The sequence below is a fragment of the Pempheris klunzingeri genome, chromosome 11 (assembly GCF_042242105.1).
Source record: "Pempheris klunzingeri isolate RE-2024b chromosome 11, fPemKlu1.hap1, whole genome shotgun sequence".
NCBI classification, from domain to species: domain Eukaryota; kingdom Metazoa; phylum Chordata; class Actinopteri; order Acropomatiformes; family Pempheridae; genus Pempheris; species Pempheris klunzingeri.
This window is the reverse complement of record NC_092022.1, coordinates 19,652,501-19,671,604: the sequence shown is the minus strand read 5'-3', so window position 1 is coordinate 19,671,604 and position 19,104 is coordinate 19,652,501. Positions and strand designations below refer to the sequence as shown.

The 19,104-nt window shown below is 40.6% G+C and overlaps 3 protein-coding genes across 3 annotated transcripts; 1 reads left to right on the top strand and 2 right to left on the bottom strand.

Moving 5' to 3' along the window:
* Window positions 1-272: 272 nt before the first annotated feature.
* Window positions 273-5,301, bottom strand: timm17b (translocase of inner mitochondrial membrane 17 homolog B (yeast)). The gene is made up of 6 exons (XM_070839565.1): window positions 5,261-5,301; window positions 3,733-3,832; window positions 3,577-3,640; window positions 3,177-3,305; window positions 2,961-3,071; window positions 273-1,646 (listed from the first exon to the last, which is right to left on the bottom strand). Exons 1-6 carry the CDS (start codon window positions 5,284-5,286, stop codon window positions 1,561-1,563), a joined length of 516 nt encoding a protein of 171 aa, XP_070695666.1. The 5' UTR covers window positions 5,287-5,301; the 3' UTR covers window positions 273-1,560.
* A 7-nt stretch (window positions 5,302-5,308) lies between these two features.
* pqbp1 (polyglutamine binding protein 1) lies at window positions 5,309-9,105 on the top strand. Its single transcript, XM_070839564.1, has 7 exons — window positions 5,309-5,394; window positions 6,965-7,032; window positions 7,140-7,251; window positions 7,860-7,960; window positions 8,135-8,305; window positions 8,398-8,455; window positions 8,793-9,105. The coding sequence occupies exons 2-7, from the start codon at window positions 6,966-6,968 to the stop codon at window positions 8,941-8,943; spliced, it is 660 nt and encodes a 219-aa protein (XP_070695665.1). The 5' UTR covers window positions 5,309-5,394; window position 6,965; the 3' UTR covers window positions 8,944-9,105.
* Window positions 9,106-9,406: 301 nt separating this feature from the next.
* Window positions 9,407-17,622, bottom strand: gpkow (G patch domain and KOW motifs). The gene is made up of 11 exons (XM_070839563.1): window positions 17,429-17,622; window positions 17,052-17,221; window positions 16,800-16,945; window positions 15,159-15,265; window positions 14,400-14,604; window positions 14,114-14,246; window positions 12,525-12,702; window positions 12,213-12,333; window positions 10,609-10,678; window positions 9,618-9,703; window positions 9,407-9,535 (listed from the first exon to the last, which is right to left on the bottom strand). Exons 1-11 carry the CDS (start codon window positions 17,620-17,622, stop codon window positions 9,410-9,412), a joined length of 1,536 nt encoding a protein of 511 aa, XP_070695664.1. The 3' UTR covers window positions 9,407-9,409.
* Between the last annotated feature and the right edge of the window lie 1,482 nt (window positions 17,623-19,104).

The following is a 19,104-nucleotide window of genomic DNA, read 5'->3' as shown; positions in this document are numbered from 1 at the left end:
TGAGAGGTTTTGTCAGGATAGAAAAATTAGAATGGTTCACTACTGCGTGTTAGAGGAGCCTAATTCAGGACCTTGGACAGAAGCAGCCGCTGGGTGCAGTACCGACAGAGAGGCGGATGGGGGCGCGCTTCCACAGTAAATCCAAAGATGGAGCCCATGTGCATGTGATGTTTGTAATGCGCTACTGCTATTATCTTACATCACTGCATCGTTTTAGGCTTTCTAAAGCTGGGGCCCTGTGAAAAAAAACAACACCACATCAAGTCTGGAAGAACATTTGATGCCTTTATTGTTCGTTTTTGTTTTTATCAACTTTTGCAAGATAAATATATCAAGACAATACATAAAATATATTCATTCTTTCTATACATAGTTTGACAGCAAAACACAGGGTCATCTCCCCTGTGTTAAGTGTTTAAAAAGTGCTTGGCTGCTTGAGGGATACTGCAGCGACCAAAGTGACGAGGGGTGCATTATAACCCGCTAACTGACCTCTAAGTAACGGAAGCCGTCGTTTCTAGGAGCTCACAATAAATACAACAAAAAATGTTTGTGCTCATCCCTCTAATATGTGCGATAACAGGTATTCAACAATGCTGTAAAGTTACAGAAGCTGCCGACTGAGGCAAGACCTTGAGCTACAAGGGATGAATGGAATGAGGTTTGGTTGAGCTTGGACCTAACTTAAAACACAAATATAACTTAAAAACAAACACAGTTCTTTGCATTGATTTTCACATGCGACACAATTAAAGACAGAATTAAATGCTGCTCTCGACAGTAAAATCTAACTGAACAAATAGGATGTTGTAATGTCACAGATACCTCATTTTGCATACAAGTACAAAATTATTGGCAGCTCGGTCAAGTGGAACTTTTTGGGAAATAAGCTCATTTGGTTACTAGAGATGATAGATGCCAACTCCACTGCCTGGTAAGAGAGACTAACTGCTCAGAGCTAATAAAGTCTGGCACATAACCTCGTGTAAAACAACAAGTGTCATTTCTACAATTGGGTTTTTGTATGAATCAAATAAATTAGATATAACGTGTTGATTAGTGATGTTTAGAGGTGCTGGTGGGTAGATTTTGGACAGAGCTGTTGGCTCCAGTTACATATTTACCTTCAGACGTGAGAGTGATATCGATCTTCACATCTAACCCTCTGCAAGAAAGCAAATAAACTATTTCCCAAAATGTCAAACTGTTCCTTTAATATATACAAGTTGCCTGGATGTTGAATAATCAAACAAATTTCATATTTACTTTTCAGGTCACGGTGAAGACAGAATAATGTTGCATAAGATGCTGGAGGTGCAAACATGAGGTTTGTCAGAAGGATCCTTGTCCACATACACACATTCACTCATAAATAAATAACTAAAACTCACAGCAAACTGTCCCTGAGGTATGACCACATAGTGCAACTACTTGACACCACTGTAGGGACCAGTATCTCTACCTGCTGGTCACCCTGATTCCTGCTGTAGTGTCTGATGTCCCCCCTACTCCCTGTTCTGACTCACTGCGTCCACAGCTGGCCTCAGTCCTTGTTGCTCTCTACTGAAACTGCCCCTTTGCTTCCTGCTGCTGCTGACCCCCATCCTTTGGAGGTAACTGACTTGGATCGTCTGCAAAAGGAATAGCTGAAGAAAACAAGAAAGAAGCCAAAAAAAAGTTAATTGGTTCTCGGGTGCCAGTATCCTGTTCATCCAGGTATTAATATCATTGAGATAAACTATGTGTTTCTCCCAAATTCACTTAGACCTTTACACACAGTAGCTCAGTTCATCTTTCTGGTGTGCCCACTTTGCCTCACCTTCATCCACTTATACACCAAACAGGACAAAATGTCTGCTGTGAAAAAGGTTTATGCCTTTCCACAGGTCTCAGGAAAAATGCTGCAACTTGTTGCATTGGCTACGTGTAGGTGCAAAGAGATGTCTCGCACCTCAGAGAGCAGAAATGAGCGTTTCTCCTACTCAGAACATTATATTTCTGCTCTATTGTTTGTCTATGGTTTCAGCAGGACTGACACCAAAACCCGACTGAGTTAGACTATTCGCGAGTCTTGTGTTACTGCAACCCGTTGTAGCTCTTGACCAGTGATTCACAGGGATACTACAAACACAACACAAACAACTGAGTGATCTTTGTCTTTTGTCTGTTTGAAGTGGCCTTTCTCTGACTGGCACAGAGGGCTACCAGTGACAAACTGGTCATTCACAATTGGTTATTATTTTGCATAAGTGGGTTATTAACACAGTGAGAATACTTGTACTCCTGACATACTGATGAAAGCCGAGACTCTAATTACTTCAAGGAACTGAACGACTTTTCCTCTTGTTCATTCAAACCTGCAATAATGACTTTTTGGGGCAATTAGGCATAATTGAACAACGGCACATAATTGAAGACTGACTATCACCTTTAAAGTTTATATGGTGGATTTGTTGGCGAAGCAGATATGGAACAACATTATCCTGGCTCTGTGTTCGGCTACGCTTTATAATTATTATTTTCTTATCTTTATTTAATCTGACAGTCTTATTGAGATTGAGATTTCTGTTCTGAGAGTCCTGAGAACAACATTCATAAAAACACAATTAGCAAAACAGAAACAACACATCTACACAACAAACAACAATCAAAGAAAACAGTTACAAGAGCTACAGAAAACAGAAAGTAATAAGACTTTAAAATATATATATGAGTATATATGAGCCTTGTTTGAGTGCAGATTACAGTACATTCCATTTAAAAGGTGCATGGTACCTGAAACCAGCTCTGCCAACATTAGTGCGTACATGAGGATTATCTAGTTATGTTGAAATCATAACTGCTATAATGAAGCATTTTACAAACTTTTCATCACTATGAGTGACACCACTCACACACAGGTAGTCTTGCTATACAGCCACTTATAAGATCATTTTCAAGACTAAATCAGCTTCACTTACGGTTCTGAAACTGCTGCGCTGTATATCTGGTTAGAAGGATCCCGAAACCCTCAATGAGTGCGAGCAAAATTCCCCCCATCATGGCAGAGCCCATCATAGTTAACGGCCCGCCTGGGGAAAAAACACAAAATTTGTTGAATCACACTAATTAATTTGATGTAGTCAGTGACAGGAATGTGGTGTAAAGGTCATTGCGCTACACAGGCTTCCTCTTACTGCGTGCGGCCAGGATGGCCCCCGTCAGTGCTCCACTTGTTATGGAATTCCAAGGATCTTCTTTCCCTCTCAGGCGAACTAAACCACAGTCAATTGTGGAGAAGAGTCCTCCCCATATGGCAAAGCTACCTGCAAAACCACCAAAAACAAGCCAGTGGGTGTGTGCAGGTCTGATTTAATGCATGATTTTACATTTAAGCAAAGAAAACAGTGTCACAGATGATTCTGTGAAGTAAATGGGCTCCAGATACACATCAAAGCCTTTTGCAAGTAAATCATTAATTAATACACACAAGAAGTAATACTATTTAGCTCTAATATGAGTCATAAGCATATTAAGATCCCAAGAGGTGCAGAAAAGGACAGAATTCATGAACATAAGACAACATAACTTCCTCACCTCCAATCTGTGGAGCTCTTACTCTCACTGCGTTTGCACTCCCTCTCAGCCTGTGCCCAACACCCTGAAACATTAGAGCACTGTCGAATTCTGCCTCTAAAGACCCAATGAAAGTCAAAGCAAATGATCATTCTCATTTTTATGTAGTGAACTCACTGCAGGGGCATTACGAAAGCCCTTGATCGCCTGGAACACCCCTCCTCCAATTGCACCCATGGTGAAAGCACCTCCGCAGTCGTCCACTATCCTCCAGGGACTGCAGGAATACATTAAGAAGGAGAGAGGGGAAGAAAATGTTAGAAGTGTGAAATGTCAAACCCAAAACAACGCGTGTATAACCCACACAGACTCTCTATGCTGAGCTCTGTCTGTACCAAAAGATCATTCACAATAGTGTAACGTGGATTGAAAATTGGTACCATAACACACTGACACTGAGCCATTTCATATAAATGGCATTTGTTGGTGCCACCATGTTGTGGCATTATCATACTTATGGTGAGACAATTAGTTAATCAATGAGTTAAGCAGAATATTAATCTAACACTATTTTAGTAGTTGATTAATTATGATAAGATACAATAAGATAAAATAAACCTCTATTTATCCCCAGTGGGAAAAATTCAGTTGTTGCAGCAGCACATTGGATAACAGCAATTACAGATAAAAATAGAAAGTCAAAGAATAAATAATGAGAGGTAAGCAGAATAAAAAATAAAACTATACAAAAGCATTTGGAGATAAAATTACAATGTAAACATTGGTGTGATTAATAGCAGCAGAGTCAGCAAATCTATTTAAACAGAGTTCACCAGACAGACAAAAATAATTAATTAATGGGTCTTGGTGTTTGTCTGTAATAATATAACATAGAATATAATGCACATTCATTGTAACATGTTAACATAATATAGTATAACATGGTGCACTGTAGCATAGTATGGGATATGAGACATACATGTAGGTTAAGGTGAAATTTAAGGACATACTAGAAAAATTGCTTAAATCATTTATCACGTAAAAATATCAACAGCATACGTTATAAATGAAACATGAAACAACAAATTAATCTATGAAATGACAGAAATTTAAGACTACCAAAACAGTTGTTTTGGCAGCCTTACATGACACTTAAATACATATTTCTGTACATGTGTAGAGCCTACAATTCACTAAATAATTTAGTGAAATCATGTGAACAACCACAGCCAGAATCCATTTGCCAATATTATCAAAGTACTAGTCCCTGTCCTGGGAGCTGGTCCAGGATTGATCTTTATCTGACATCAGTACTGCAGTCTGTCTCAAATTCACACATCCAAACTGAGCTATAAGACATTATAGAAGTTACATGTGTGGATTATATTGAGGATGTAATGTTCTGTCCTCCATGCCCTCGGCTGTTACTAAAAAACACTAGTGTATGTGTGCAGGGTTGCTGAAGCTCAGACTAGTAACCAGTCTCTTACTAGTAGCTGTGGAACCACACTGACCACAGCTTTATCTCTTTATATCCCTGAGCCTTCATTAACGTTAAGCTAACCGGCTAACCAACACAGCCTCTCTGTTCGCTCTAGCAACAACCTGAATACGACATGAAAACGCAGCGAAACTGTGTTTGAGGTTAATAATTGCGAGAATGCAAAGAAAAGCAAGTGTTTAATTAATAAAAAAGTAATCTCACCAAGGTTCACGGGCATACTCCTCCATGTTTGTTGTCCTGAGGAGAGCGGTGTGACGTCATCACTGTGCGCCGCTCCGGGAAGTCGCACCGTCCACACTCCTCTAAGAGCAAAGAGGCAATTTTCTCAGAAACAGGTGATGTTTTATTGGTTTTTAAGGGTTCGGTTTTCTCGCGGTGTGTGGTTTTATAGTGTAATTGTAGTTTAAGGTTATTTACGAAGCGTTTACTACTTGTGTACGTTTGTTCGTTGTATCGATCATCCAGTTGCTGCCCCGCAGTTACCGAGCGGGCGCTACAAGTGCAGTTATTTAATGAAATAAATGTTTTATTGTACATAAAGCGATTGATTTTTAGCTGAAGAATGGTCCCCTAGTCCCTCCTTTGGAGAAAATGCTGTCCAAACCTGAGCAGCTAAAAGTAGCTTAGCAACACAAGCTAACGCCTCACCGGGAGCCACAGAGGTTCAAAAAGCACGCAGAGGAGAATGAAGGGGGAGATGAACAGTGAACCTTTTAATAAAGGCAGCGATAATCCTGATTCAGGGCATTTCTTTAACATCTCAGCATATCTTTTAGCAGAGTCATTCAGTAATATTGCTGTTGGACCACACTTACTTACAGTGAGACATAAATTGTTATCTAAATGTTTCACAAACACTTAAGTTTAATAGTTTTAAACCGGTCTGCACCACCAAACACCACAGTTTGGCGTTTCTCTTCAAAACACTTCCAGCTCTAACTACACAGATATATTGTGTATATCACTATTGACCAGTTAGTTAGTTATTCTAAAAGGACCCCAACTAACCATTATTTTATTATTGATTCATTTGGCAATTATTGTCTTGGTAAGTCGACCAATCGTTTGTTCTATAAAATGTTCTGTGAAGATGCCCCAGAGAGGCCTGGATCTTCCTTGTGGCAGCTCAATGGCAGCGTGTGATGCTCGGTTGGCAGCTGACCTTAATTTAGTCAGGTTTGAATGGAGGACTTTTATTTGTAGTGGAGTAATATCATTATGAATTGAATTATTGATTATTTTTCAAAAAGATCAGAACACATCTTCCACTACTGGTAGAGCAACGACTGACGCTGACATAAGTGGAGTCGATTCGAAGATATTTTTGCAATTGTATTTTTATTTGATATTGTCATATTCACACGACTTAACGGTCACTCTGCTGCTGCTTAAAAACATCAATGAAAGATAGGAGAAAGAAGTTTGATTCTAAATTATTATAAAAATGAATTACTGAAGTGTATTTTTGTCCCTTTTTATTTCAAAACTGGCAAAACGAGAACTTCCTTTGTGAAAGTTATTCCATATAATGAATGAAAAACAAAAAAGTAGAACATGGTTGCTTAACAACCATTGTAAAATGGACTTATTGTTGCCGATCAGTCGTGGAAACAAACCAGGAAACTTGATCTTCGACTGCAGACAGTGACACAGGTTGCCACTGAGGTGCCACTATCACTTGGAAGATCCAGGCTCTGCTGGACGCCCAATCACAACTAACTAGATCCAAATGTTTTTTCACCAGACTCTCGTAATTTTCTCCAACCAACAGCCCCAGACCTCAATTTATAGAGATGCATAATATTTGGATGATTAGTTGCATCACTTCTTCCAGCTGCTGAGATAAGTGGATGAAGGTTTGCAGTCCTGTGCTGCATGGTGAGTTAATCCTTCTCTCTGTTGCAGGATGCCTCTACCTGCGGCACTGCTGGCCCGCTTGGCCAAGAGAGGGATCGTTAAACCATCAGAGCAAGGTAGTGGGAAACATTTTTTAAGAAAACTTTGGGCCCATAGCATTCAGACATCTCTCTTTATGTTTGATTTATGTCATGTAACGACTTTTCTCCTCCAATTCACCCAGAAGTAGACGAGGAGATTATTGCTGAAGATTACGATGACAATAATGTAGATTATGAAGCCACCAGGCTGGAGAATCTACCACCAAACTGGTATAAAGTATTCGACTCTGCTTGGTACGTATATTCGATCTTGGCACTGGTGTTGCGTATTAAGTAAGGTGTTTTTTGTGGTCGGTGAGTCTGTATTATTTTGATGTCAAATTAGCATTGGCCTTTGAAATTCTTGGTTTTTCAGTAATTATAGAAATCAGCCAGATTTCTATAATGAGGCTGTTGCTTTGGCGGCTGCTTCAGACTGGTTTGTCTTGACAAGCAAACACTTTGTGATGAAATTGGCTCTAAAAGATAAAATGGTGTTGTGAATTAAAAACACTTTGGTAAAATGATTTTTAGATAATGGAATTAATTACAATTGATGAATGAACTCACTTTCACTCTGTGATGGAAATAACTTTTTATAATGGCTGATTTCTTAAATTACTTTGTATAACGTCGTATGTAATATTAAACACTTTGTGCTGTTTGTGTACATGTTGGCTTAGTCACTGAATGTGTATCTGTGCTTAAGTATTGTGTTATTTGCAGTATGTTGAAGGACCACACAATCATCACATGAATTGCTCATTTGAATTACACTAATGATTATTTATCCCTGATTATTTAAGAAGTTATTTCTGCAAATGTGACTGTGACATTTAATTTTCCTTTTCTTCAATCCGCAGTGGTCTTCCTTATTACTGGAATGTGGAGACCGATTTGGTGGCCTGGTTGTCCCCCAATGACCCAAATGCAGTTGTAACAAAGGCTGCCAAGAAAATTAGAGGTATGGCATCTTGATGATCATCACTGCAGTCCTATCACCATGGAAACCTGTCACATAATACATATGTATGACTCACAGATCATTTTAGCAAATAACGTCAGAATGCAGCGTGTTTTTGCCAAATTCTGGCAATGGTTCATATTGTAACTATTGCCTTTTTATTTTGTTTTTCAGTCGAGGGAGGAGATGAAAGAGCTGAGAGGCCATTTGAGAAGCCAGACAGAGAGCGAGAGCGGGAGAGAGAGAGAGAACGGGAAAGGGACAGAGAGCGGGATGAAGGAAGGGACAGAGACAGAAGAAAGCAGAGGAGAGAGGACATGGCACCGTACAGTAAGAACAAAAGAGGTAACACATCTGCATCATACAACACGGGCATTTCCAAATGAATGCTTTTTACATGAATGGAGTTTACAAATTTACATTTACTTTCCCCATAGGAAGGAAAGATGATGAGATGGACCCCATGGATCCAAGTGCTTATTCTGATGCCCCAAGGTACAGTATTTTAGTTTAGTATATTTACAGTATTTTCAAACAAGCCATTGGTCCTTTCTTTAAAGGAGCACTCCACAAATGTATTAAAGCAGGGAGACTTGTGAGAGAACAAAAACAAAGAATTAGAGGCCGAGACAGCTGGTACCCCAACTGGTAAAAGCCACGTAATTTATACTCAACACTGTTTGTATATGTGATCAAACTGAGTTATTTGACAATTGTTTGGTCCTCAAGAGCCACAGGCTGAATAATGTACAGTACGTGTGCAGTAGTCTGATTTTGGTGTAAAAACTGGAGTGATCCCTTAAAGGTATAACCATATTTTGTGTCTTTACAGGGGCACATGGTCGAGTGGCCTGCCGAAGCGTAATGAGGCAAAGACGGGCGCAGACACCACGGCAGCGGGGCCTCTGTTCCAGCAGCGGCCATACCCCAGTCCAGGAGCCGTGCTTCGGGCTAACGCAGCAAACCAAATACCCAAGGAGTAAGCGGAGCTCCCCGTTAACGCTAACAAAGACACGGCTGTACAGTTAGTCTGCCCTTTGCTCACATCTTAACATCTGCCGTTACAGACCAACAAGCTTTGTTTAGTGTGTACATGTCAAATGAGTGCTGAGCTTTTACACCATCAGTGCATTCATACTCAAACATGTAGAACAGTTGTAAATATGTTTTTATATGACCTAAAGATTGACCTTCTTGTTGCTACCAGAGCCATTAGTGGACATCATTTGCTAATAAATTACTGTGAAATGACTCGTGGCATCTTTTCTTTGTGCTGTGGTGATAGATCTTAATATCATTTGTACAAATAACATTCTTGACAATGTTTTATTACAAAATTGAATTGCTTTAAAATCTTAAGAAATCCATTATTTTTTTCCAACATTACAAAAACAATGTTTCACATGGGATGGAAAAGGACAGGGAATATTTGAATAAAGATCTGAAATATCAGTGATCTGCTCCTACATAGTGACAAATAGAGTCGTACTCCAGAGTGAACACTTTCTCATCGTACCGGTCGAGCTGGACCATCGCTCTGCACTTGTTCTTGTCCCGTTGGAGGATGCGGCCGACCTGAACAAACATATAAACACTGTGATCAGGGACGGTGCAAACGAGTGCACACATCCTGCAGGAAAGATGAGCCTTTACTTACCTGTCCTCTGTGCTCGCCCAGTACGACCATTACAGAATCATTTTCATTTTTTGGAATAATGGTCTCCAGCATGTCCTGCTTCACATCTGTCGACAAAAGAACAAACAAAGGGTTACTCAAGAATTGGACGTTACATTTAGTTACTATAGCAACACTTGGGTAGAGTGATTACTTCTTCTCTAATGTATCTGTAGCAGCACAATCTTAGCCAATAAGGGACGGGTCATTTCTTTAAACATTAATTAATTAAAAAAAAACAACATCATCATATATGACTAGCCAGTTATTTAACCTCCAATTTAGTAACAAAAATGCTGAACTAAATGTGTTTAAAAAAAACTATCGAAGACTAGTACAACCAATGAGAGTTGTACACACTTGTAAAATGCGAAGTGCATTTATAGAATACAGCAGCATTTTCTAACATGCCATATATCACAAGATGACCTGATTAGGAGAAATTTAAAAAGGAAAATGTGCATATTTGCTGTCCTGCTATTGGCAAAAAAACATCCATCCATCGTTTATATAGCTTATAGCTTATTAGCTTATCCTGAAGGGTCGCAGGAGGACTGGAGCCAACCCCAGCCGCCTTTGGGCGAGAGGCAGGATACACCCCGGACCTGTCACCAGTCAATCACAGGGGCAATACAGAGACAGACAACCATTCATGCTCACATTCACACCTACAGGCAATTTAGAGTCAGCTATTACCCTAACCTGCATGTCTTTGGACTGCTGGAGTGCCTGGAGAAAACCCACACAAGCACGGGGAGAACATGCAAACTCAACAAAGAAAAGTTCAAGGTTCAAACCACAAACCTGCTAACGAATTTAAACCTGGAACCTTCTCACTGTGAGGCAACAGTGCTAACCACCAGACCACCGTGCTGCCCAGCAGGAAAGCAAATGTCCTAAAATATTTAACTACTCCTTTAAATTCCAACTAACTGAGAGAGAGAAAACTAACACCAAGAAAAGTGAGACTCACCGTCTAACAATCTTCCCTCTTCAGTTCGACACACACAGATAGTCGGTGTCAGGACATCCTCCACACGCATCTACAAGAAAAAAAAAAAAAAAAAAAAAGAGTCTTAAGGTGTGACAGAAATGATAGAAGAATCCATAATTGTTAAAATACTGCAAACTAATGACATGGTGCAATATTTCAAAGCATTTCTCTGACTGGATGCCACTTCTGCTACCGAGTTTGACTTTAGAATAAGTGAATCAAAAATGATTCAATACAAATATTAACCATCCAATAAAATCTGCAGCACTGTGCAAATGTTTCAGGCAGGTGTGAAGAAACGCTGTAAAGTAAGAATGCTTTCAAAAATGTTACAACATAAATATATAAAACAAAGAGAAATCTAAATCTGATCAATATTTGGCATGACCACCCTTTTCCTTCAACCTAAGCATCAATTCTTCCAGGTTCATTCTGACACATTCTGCCTCAAGTCCTTCAGTCTCTTCATGAAATGCCAGACAGACTGGATGATGTTGAGATCAGGGTTCTGTGAAGGCCACACCATCACTTCCAGGACTCCTTGTTCTTCTTTATGCTGATGATAGTTCGTAATGACATTGGCTGTATGTTTGGGGTTGTTGTCCTGCTGCAGATTAAATTTGGGGCCAATCAGATGCCTGCCTAATGGTATTGTATGATGGATAAGTATCTGCCTGTATTTCTCAGCATTGAGGACACCATTAATCCAGACCAAATCCCCAAATCCATTTGCAGAAATGCAGCCCCAAACTTGCAGGGAACCTCCACCATGCTTCATTGTTGTCTGCAGACAGTTATTGTACTGCTCACACTTCGGCGAACAAACTGCCTTCTTCTACAGCCAGATATTTCAAACTCTGACTCATTAGTCCAGAGCACCTGCTGCCATTTTTCTGCACCGCCGTTCCTTTGTTTTCGTGAGTCGCTTGGCCATGTTTCCATGTCAGAGGTTTGGCTTTTTGGCTGTAATTCTTTTCTGGCCAGACTTCTCCAGACAGTAGATGGTGTACCAGGGTCCCACTGGTTTTTGCTGGTTCTGAGCTGACCATCTTCTGATTTCAAAGGGAAGTAAGCAGAATGTGTCCTTCATCTGCTGCACTCAGTTTCCTTGGTTGACCACTGCGTCTGTGGTCCTCAACATTTCTTTGTGCTTCTTCAAAAAAAGCTTGAACAGCACATCTTTAAACCCCAGTCTGCTCTGAAATCTTTGCCAGGCAGAGACCTTGCTGATGCAGTATAACTACCTTCTGTCTTGTTGCTGTGCCATGATGACCTGTGACATGAAACTGTCTCCCACAGCCTCACCTTGTTAACAGAGTTTCACCCAGTTTTAAGCTTCCATCACAGCTGTTTCTGTTGAACTGACTGTGTTTCAACCTAAATATGAAACAATACATTCTTTATATTTCTGAAAGCATTCTTACTTTCCAGCATCTCTTCACACCTGCCTAAAACTTTTGCACAGCACTTCATGTGTAAAAGTAACTGGATAAAAAACCTGGTGAGATTCACCATTTCAAACAAATCGATGAAAAGTAAAGATGCATTGATGATCATGTGTTATGTAGTTAGTGCAGTGGTACCTTTGAGTTGTAGTACCTGCCCCCTTTGAAAGCTTTGTCTATAAAGCGAACTTTCAAGTCTCTCTGGAGCCAGGAGGGGGGAGCTGGTGGTCGTCTTGCCTCTTTCACTGGAGGCTTCTCCCTACAGAGGAAACAAATGGACATACAGTATGTTTAACTCAGGGGAAAACAATGACAAATTATTAACTAATAGATTGAAATGAGAAATATTACAGTGTGGCAAAATTAAAGGAATTATTCAATCTAAAATACTGGACAATAAGAGACATGAAAAGCATATTGTTGCATCTTCATCTTTTAATAGAAATGTACCTGTCTTGGCTTGATTCTCTGTGTTTCCTTTTCCTCTCATCTTTTCCTCCATCTCTCTCTGAAGACTTGTGTTTTACCTCCTCGCCATTACTTCGACTCTCTTTGTCCGCCCGTCTCTGTTGCTCCCTCTCTTGCTCCTTTTCCTTCTCCTTGTCTTTGTGGGCTTTGCTGAGGCGACCTGGATTAATGGAAAACCTAGTGAGCAGGGCATTAAGTAAAATGTGGCCCAGACACTCAAGTACAGTTTTTTTTCTATGTTCAGGCTGAAATGTCACTAGATTAGAGGATAAACCTGTTCAGGCCAGTCAATGACTCACACAACTAATGCTGCAATCGGCAATCATCTTCATTATAGGTTAATAGACCGGTTATTTTCTCGATTGCCGTTTGGTTTATAAAATGTCAAGAAATAGAGAAAAATGCCCAAGTTCACACCTTCAAGTTGCTTTGTTTTCTCTCAAGTCAAAAACCACACTAGAATTTCCGGTGGGTGGTTCTATGCCTCCGCCAACCAGTCAAGCTGCAGTTTGACTCATAGATCATATGTAGTGAAGACTTTGACAAACGTGCATTTTATGGGAAAATGGAGGTTATCACTATATTGACATTTATGGTTCCAGTGAATAATTGAGACGGACTACTTTACAGAGGAGAACGGAGGACTGATAGAGGGCTTCAACACATGGTGAAACAACAATCACTTGAAGCTCAGTATCAGCAAAACCAATGAGCTTGCGGTGGACTACAGGAGGCGCCCTGTCCTGGTTCCTCATCCTGGTTGCAGGTCTAAGGATAGAGGACGCCGTGTGATGTACCCTTGAGGCAAATGTTTGATTTTTTGATATTGGGCTATATAAATAAAATGTATTTGACTTGGCTTTGATAAGCTATGAATGTGAAATATGGTCACAGTCTCCCCAGAGAAGCCTGAGAAGCATTTTTGCAGAACATTATGATGTCACAGTGAATCTGGCCTTTGACCTTTTGGATATAAAATGTCATCACCTCATCACCCCATTGGACATTTGAAATGCTGTCATAGTTAGTGTATGAATTATTTAGTTGTAGTCAAAAAATGACAAATTTGAAGAGATTCCCACAAGATGTTTCTGAGATATCCAAGAACAGGAAGGACAACCCAAAAACATAAAATATATTCACTTGACTGACACAGAAGACTGTGAAGACTAGCAAACATTCATATTTGAGAGGTAGCAACTAATGAATTTTTGGGCATATTTGCTCAGAATAAGTAAAGCAATTAAATTGATTCAACTGGAAACATCAGATGAATTCACCTAATGTGACAATTTTAAGTAAGAAACAGCTGTTAAACAAATCTGTATCACATTGCTGTTGTCATTATATGAAACTGGTTTACATCAATCAATCAAAAAAACATACAAATTAATTGGTTTAAATGAAAAGTGGGCAAATGGAATTTTGGCATTTGATGACTCCAAATGTTACTAAAATGGAGAAAAATATCTAATTTTGCTTGAAGGACTCACACAATCCAAATCTATTAGTGTCACATCATTTCCCATAAATGTTAACCTTTTCTGTTTCATTTGTTCAGAGTTACTTACTGAGGTCTTTGCTATATTTGTCGTATTCCTTGCGCCCAACCAGTTTAATAGCATACTGGCTGACTGTGACAGTCTTGCTGCCAATAGCCAGCTTCACCATAACTCGAGCGTTGTCTGGATCAACACCTTCAATCTGCAGCGCATGAACAAAAGTAGTGACAGGTTATTTAGACAAAAACGTCACACAGAAATAGACCAGGTGGTTGTTTTTGCTTCTGTTTCAGGAGATAACTGCATGTCAGCAGATGATGGATATGGATGCAAACACATTTCAGATCCACTCTACCTTGCCATACAGGTCTTTATGTGCCCCTGACTCCACCAGCACACAGCCGCCCGGACCCATCACTAGCTCCTCCTCCTTCACTCGCTCCTCGCCTGGCTTGGGGGGTCGCTGATGCCTGCTGGGCTCCAGGTCCTTTATCGCTGACCGATCAGCTCCAAGACCCAAACCTTTTGGACGGAGTTGGTGTTCGATCGGCTTCACGTTTCTGTAGCAGACAGGGAGCAAGAGGATTAAGTCAGTAAACAAAGACATGGATGTGTGCAGGACAATCAGTCCAAAATACAGAAAAATTCCTTTTAGACTTTGCTAATTACTACAATTCCCATCACGCATCAGAATTAAAAGGTACAGCGACCCGTTGGCAGGGCGTTGGTTTCACAGATGTTTTGTCATGTAGGATCAACTAAATTTGATTATATTTTATGGGGAAGAGATAAATAAAGTTTGTTTATAATTGCGAATAAAATACAATAATGTGTCTTAATAATTAATATTAATATGTATTCCACATTCAATGTCAGTATTTCTTTATGACATTTTGCACAATTTTACGGACCTGTTCTTTTTGAAATATTTTTTGATCCTTGTCTGAAAAGTAGGCCCCGGTATTATTGGTGTGCTCAGGCCGATAAGAATTACGTCAAGATGTCTAGTGTACAATGATGGGAAATTGAGAAAGAGGCTGGAACTAGTGCAAGTTAAGCATTATGTGAAATTAGGAGAAGAAATGGTAGGGCAAGGGGTCAGTTTGTTACTTACTGTTTAAAGGTGCGCCCAATGCCTTCTGTTTTATTCCAGCCCATCCCTTTAAGCATAGCGAGTCCATAAGCCTCAACAGGAATGGACTCATAATCTGCCTCTGTTGCCTGACAAACACACACAGATATGATTTTTGAGAAATCAGGAGACATACAGAACACACCCAAACCAGCAAAAGAAAAAATACACACACACCACAGTCTGTATTAAAAATGAAGAAGGCTAAACGAAGTGCTTATGTAATCTTTGAGGTCTGAAATTGAAAAAAAAACTGTTAGTGCCTTCTGACAGAGTGAAGCAGCCTGTGATGCCGGTCTTACTCAGCCTTTTGGCTCCAGGCTGTCAGACTCAGCCTGAGCTGACTAAAGTCACCAGGCAGCAGCCACAGCAGCCGTCATCAGAGCGATGGCCGGCTCATCTCTGTCTCCACTGAAGGCTCTCCTCTGAGGGGAGCTCGGAGCCCACTCTCACAGAGGACACTGCATTAAAATGAGCTCTGGGGCGCAGTGGGCAAGCTTCCCCCGACTCTCGTGTTCTGACAGTCACATCGGCAGTGACTGACAGCAGATATGGGATGACAGTGACAAGGCGTGAGGCTTCTGAAAAGAAACCGAAAGACATCTGATTGGTTGTCTGCACGTCTCTGGGGAGAATGTTGACGCCTGTCTGCCACCCAACTCTTACTGTACTGACAAAGCCATCCGTGCCCATACGCATGCGCTCAGCTGTGTATGCACACAGGGGTGTTATTCTACTCGGTTGACCGTCAGCACTTTCACACACTCAAATTTCAATCTGAGTCAAAGTAGCCAGTTTGCCAGACATTTTGTAATGTCAGGCATTTTCACATGCTCAGTGAAATGCCTCTTTAGCAGATTATACTGTGGTCTTCACATTTGATATAGTTTATAAAAACTGCAATTAACTAAGGGCGTAAGAGCCATGCCTTCCTCTAACAAATACTATACAAATACCCTCGAGCAAGGCAGTGAAACCCAGCCGCCAACAGTGGAAAGCTTACTGACATAAAAGTATAAAAGCAAGCAGATGCAAGAAATCGTTTCCATGAATATCGATGTTAGTATAGTTGGAAAATAACTCGGTAGCTAGTGCCATCAAGATATAGAGGAGTATTTTATCATTTTATCATTAGTAAATGCTCACTTTTTTTTTTTTTTTATTAATCAAAGCTACTAATTAATCAAAGCTACCAGGTCCATTACCCATGTGGCTTTGCTGTTCCTCTTATAGAAATTATTATGTGGCATCTTTTCATTTAATGCTCTCCATGAGTCAACAAATCATCCACTCTCATTCACCTCATCATAATTCTCTCATGTTTGGTTGTACTTGTCTTTCTAGGACTCTTTTGTACTCTCTAGTACACCTAACACTGAAACAGAGTGCCCATTTGTATGTCAACAACACTAAAACACAACTAACAAAAAAGCCAAACACCAAAAAGTATATTTCCAACAGTGTTTCAGAAAAGTCTTTCATGCAAGTGTTAACTCAAAAAGATCAGACCAACAACGCTCTTTTTCTGACCCAACCACTGACGTACAGTGACAAGCTCTTTGTTGTGTACCTCTGCTTCAGACTAGAGAGTATTTCTGGCACAATGTTTGCATCCATACTCACAGATTCAGGCCGTAGATCCACCTTAATATGGTCTCCATCCTCAAAGCCATCAGGTACTTTGTTTTGCATCAGCAGTGGGATGCTGAGGTTCAGCTGTCTCTCTGACTGATTGCCATTCTGCCACTGCTCAAGCTGCCTCCTGGAGTCTGCAAGCACGGGTTGGAGATGCATGAGGATCTTTGTCTGATGACACCCTCAGTTTTCCCACCCAGCATGAACACACACTGAAACACATCTTCAACACGTACGTACCTTCAATGAGCTCTTTGACAGCCTGAGAATCCACAGAGTCATTATCTTGGGCTGCTTCCTGTGTTTTGCCCCCACTGCCCCCACTGCCCTCGCTCTGGCCCGCTCGGTGCCAGCGGTTCTTCTGGATCAGAGGGATGATGAACTCTTTGGGCTTATCGTGTGGTTTAGAACTATAGAACAAAGTGATGTTAGCGAGCTAGCAGGCAGGGCTTCAAAACAAGATTTACTGACCATCCTTGCCTAAATAAGGTATACATCTAGTCAATTCACGTTTTTTAACATCGCCTAATAACTGAATAAAAAGCGTCTAGCCGGCCATAACAATCGTAACCGTAACGTTAATGCTATATTAGTTAGCATTAGCATATGAAGCATACCTCTGCAGTTCCTTTCCGTCAATTCCAGTCAAGTAATCTCGCTCATCTTTCTTGATCGTTGCGTCGCCAGTCGAAGGTTTAAATTTGTTGATTGTTTTAGTAAAACCAAACGACACGGCCACGTTTTTTCTCTCTCCTTGGTCCGCAGAGGCTGTAGACTCGGAGGTACCTGTATCTTCACCGTGCGACGCCATTATTGTTTGATACTCACAGAAGTGGCACGAAGAGATTCTGGTAGTTGTAGTTTTATGTGGCTACGCGGGCTTCCTTTTAGACTTTGCTAATTACTACAATTCCCACCAGGCAGCAGAATTAAAGGTACAGCGACCCGTTGGCAGGGCGTTGATTTCACAGATGACTTTATAGATGTTTTATCATGTAGGATCAACTAAATCTGATTATATTTTACGGGGAAGAGATAAATAAAGTTTGTATATAATTGCGAATAAAATACAATAATGTTTGTGGCCTTAATAATTAATATTCAATTTAATTAAATGTTATGGATTAGATAGCCAAACTATAAATATATATATTATATACAATATAAATATAACATGGCAGTGTTATTAAACCTAACATGGACACTTTGGGATCGTTTTACATTAGTTGCAGTATGTATTCCACATTGAATTTCAGTATTTCTTTATGACATTTTGCACAATTTTACGGACCTGTTCTTTTTTAAATATTTTTGATTATGTGTCTGAAAAGTAGGCCCCGGTATTATTGGTATACTCAGGCCGATAAGAATTATGTTAAGATGACCATTTTTTCATATAAGGCTTATTAAAGTTTGATGTAAGCTAAACCTTAAACGTGTTACCCTAACCAGATGACACAACTGGATTAACATTGTGAATTAGGTTTGAGGACAATTGTCGTTTTAATCTGGATCTCACGCCTTTAAATCCTGGTTACAACTCGTAAGCGAAAAGTGATGCTGCTGATGCAGGTACAGAGAGCCTGGGAATAATAAGGGGCGGTACTTTTAACTCTTTTTATTCCCTCCCCTCCCTGCTCTTTAACTTCCCAAGATAACCTTCCCGTTTGCCTGTTTGTCTTTGTTTCTTTCCCTTAAAAGTGCCTTTTGGACGCGGGATCACCAGCCTGACCACTCTCTCCACTTGGACAGCACAGCCTTTATCTGGTCTAATCTGATCTTCGCCTCTTGACTCTCTGCGCTCCGACTGCACCGCGCCTGCAGTTCAATGACACCTCTACCCGGTCACACGGGCAGCTGCGACGCCTGTCTTTGTACTGACTGCTGTGACAGAAACAGCCAACATGTGTGATTAATAAACCTGCAAACCTGCAGCCAACCGAAGACGTACAGAGGGAAGGATTTGACGAGGAGAAAGCGAGCATGAAGGTAAGAAAACCCTCGCAGTCAAATCAAAGTCCGGCACTTATTGTCCAACAAAGACTTGACAGTCCTCAAGTTAAGCAGACCGCGACATTTATCCATCCTCCACGTTGTTTTGCATAGCCTATAGCAGTGCAGCAGCTGCTAAATTTACAAGCGGCCGCTGTCAGATTTGCCCGATGGTGTGTGTGTGTGTGTATGAGAGTGTGTGTGTGCATATGTGTGTGTGTGTGTGTGTGTGTGTGTGTGTTTTCCCCTCTCTCTCCTCTCTCTCTCCTCTCTCTCTCTCTCCACAGCATCACCACCGCTC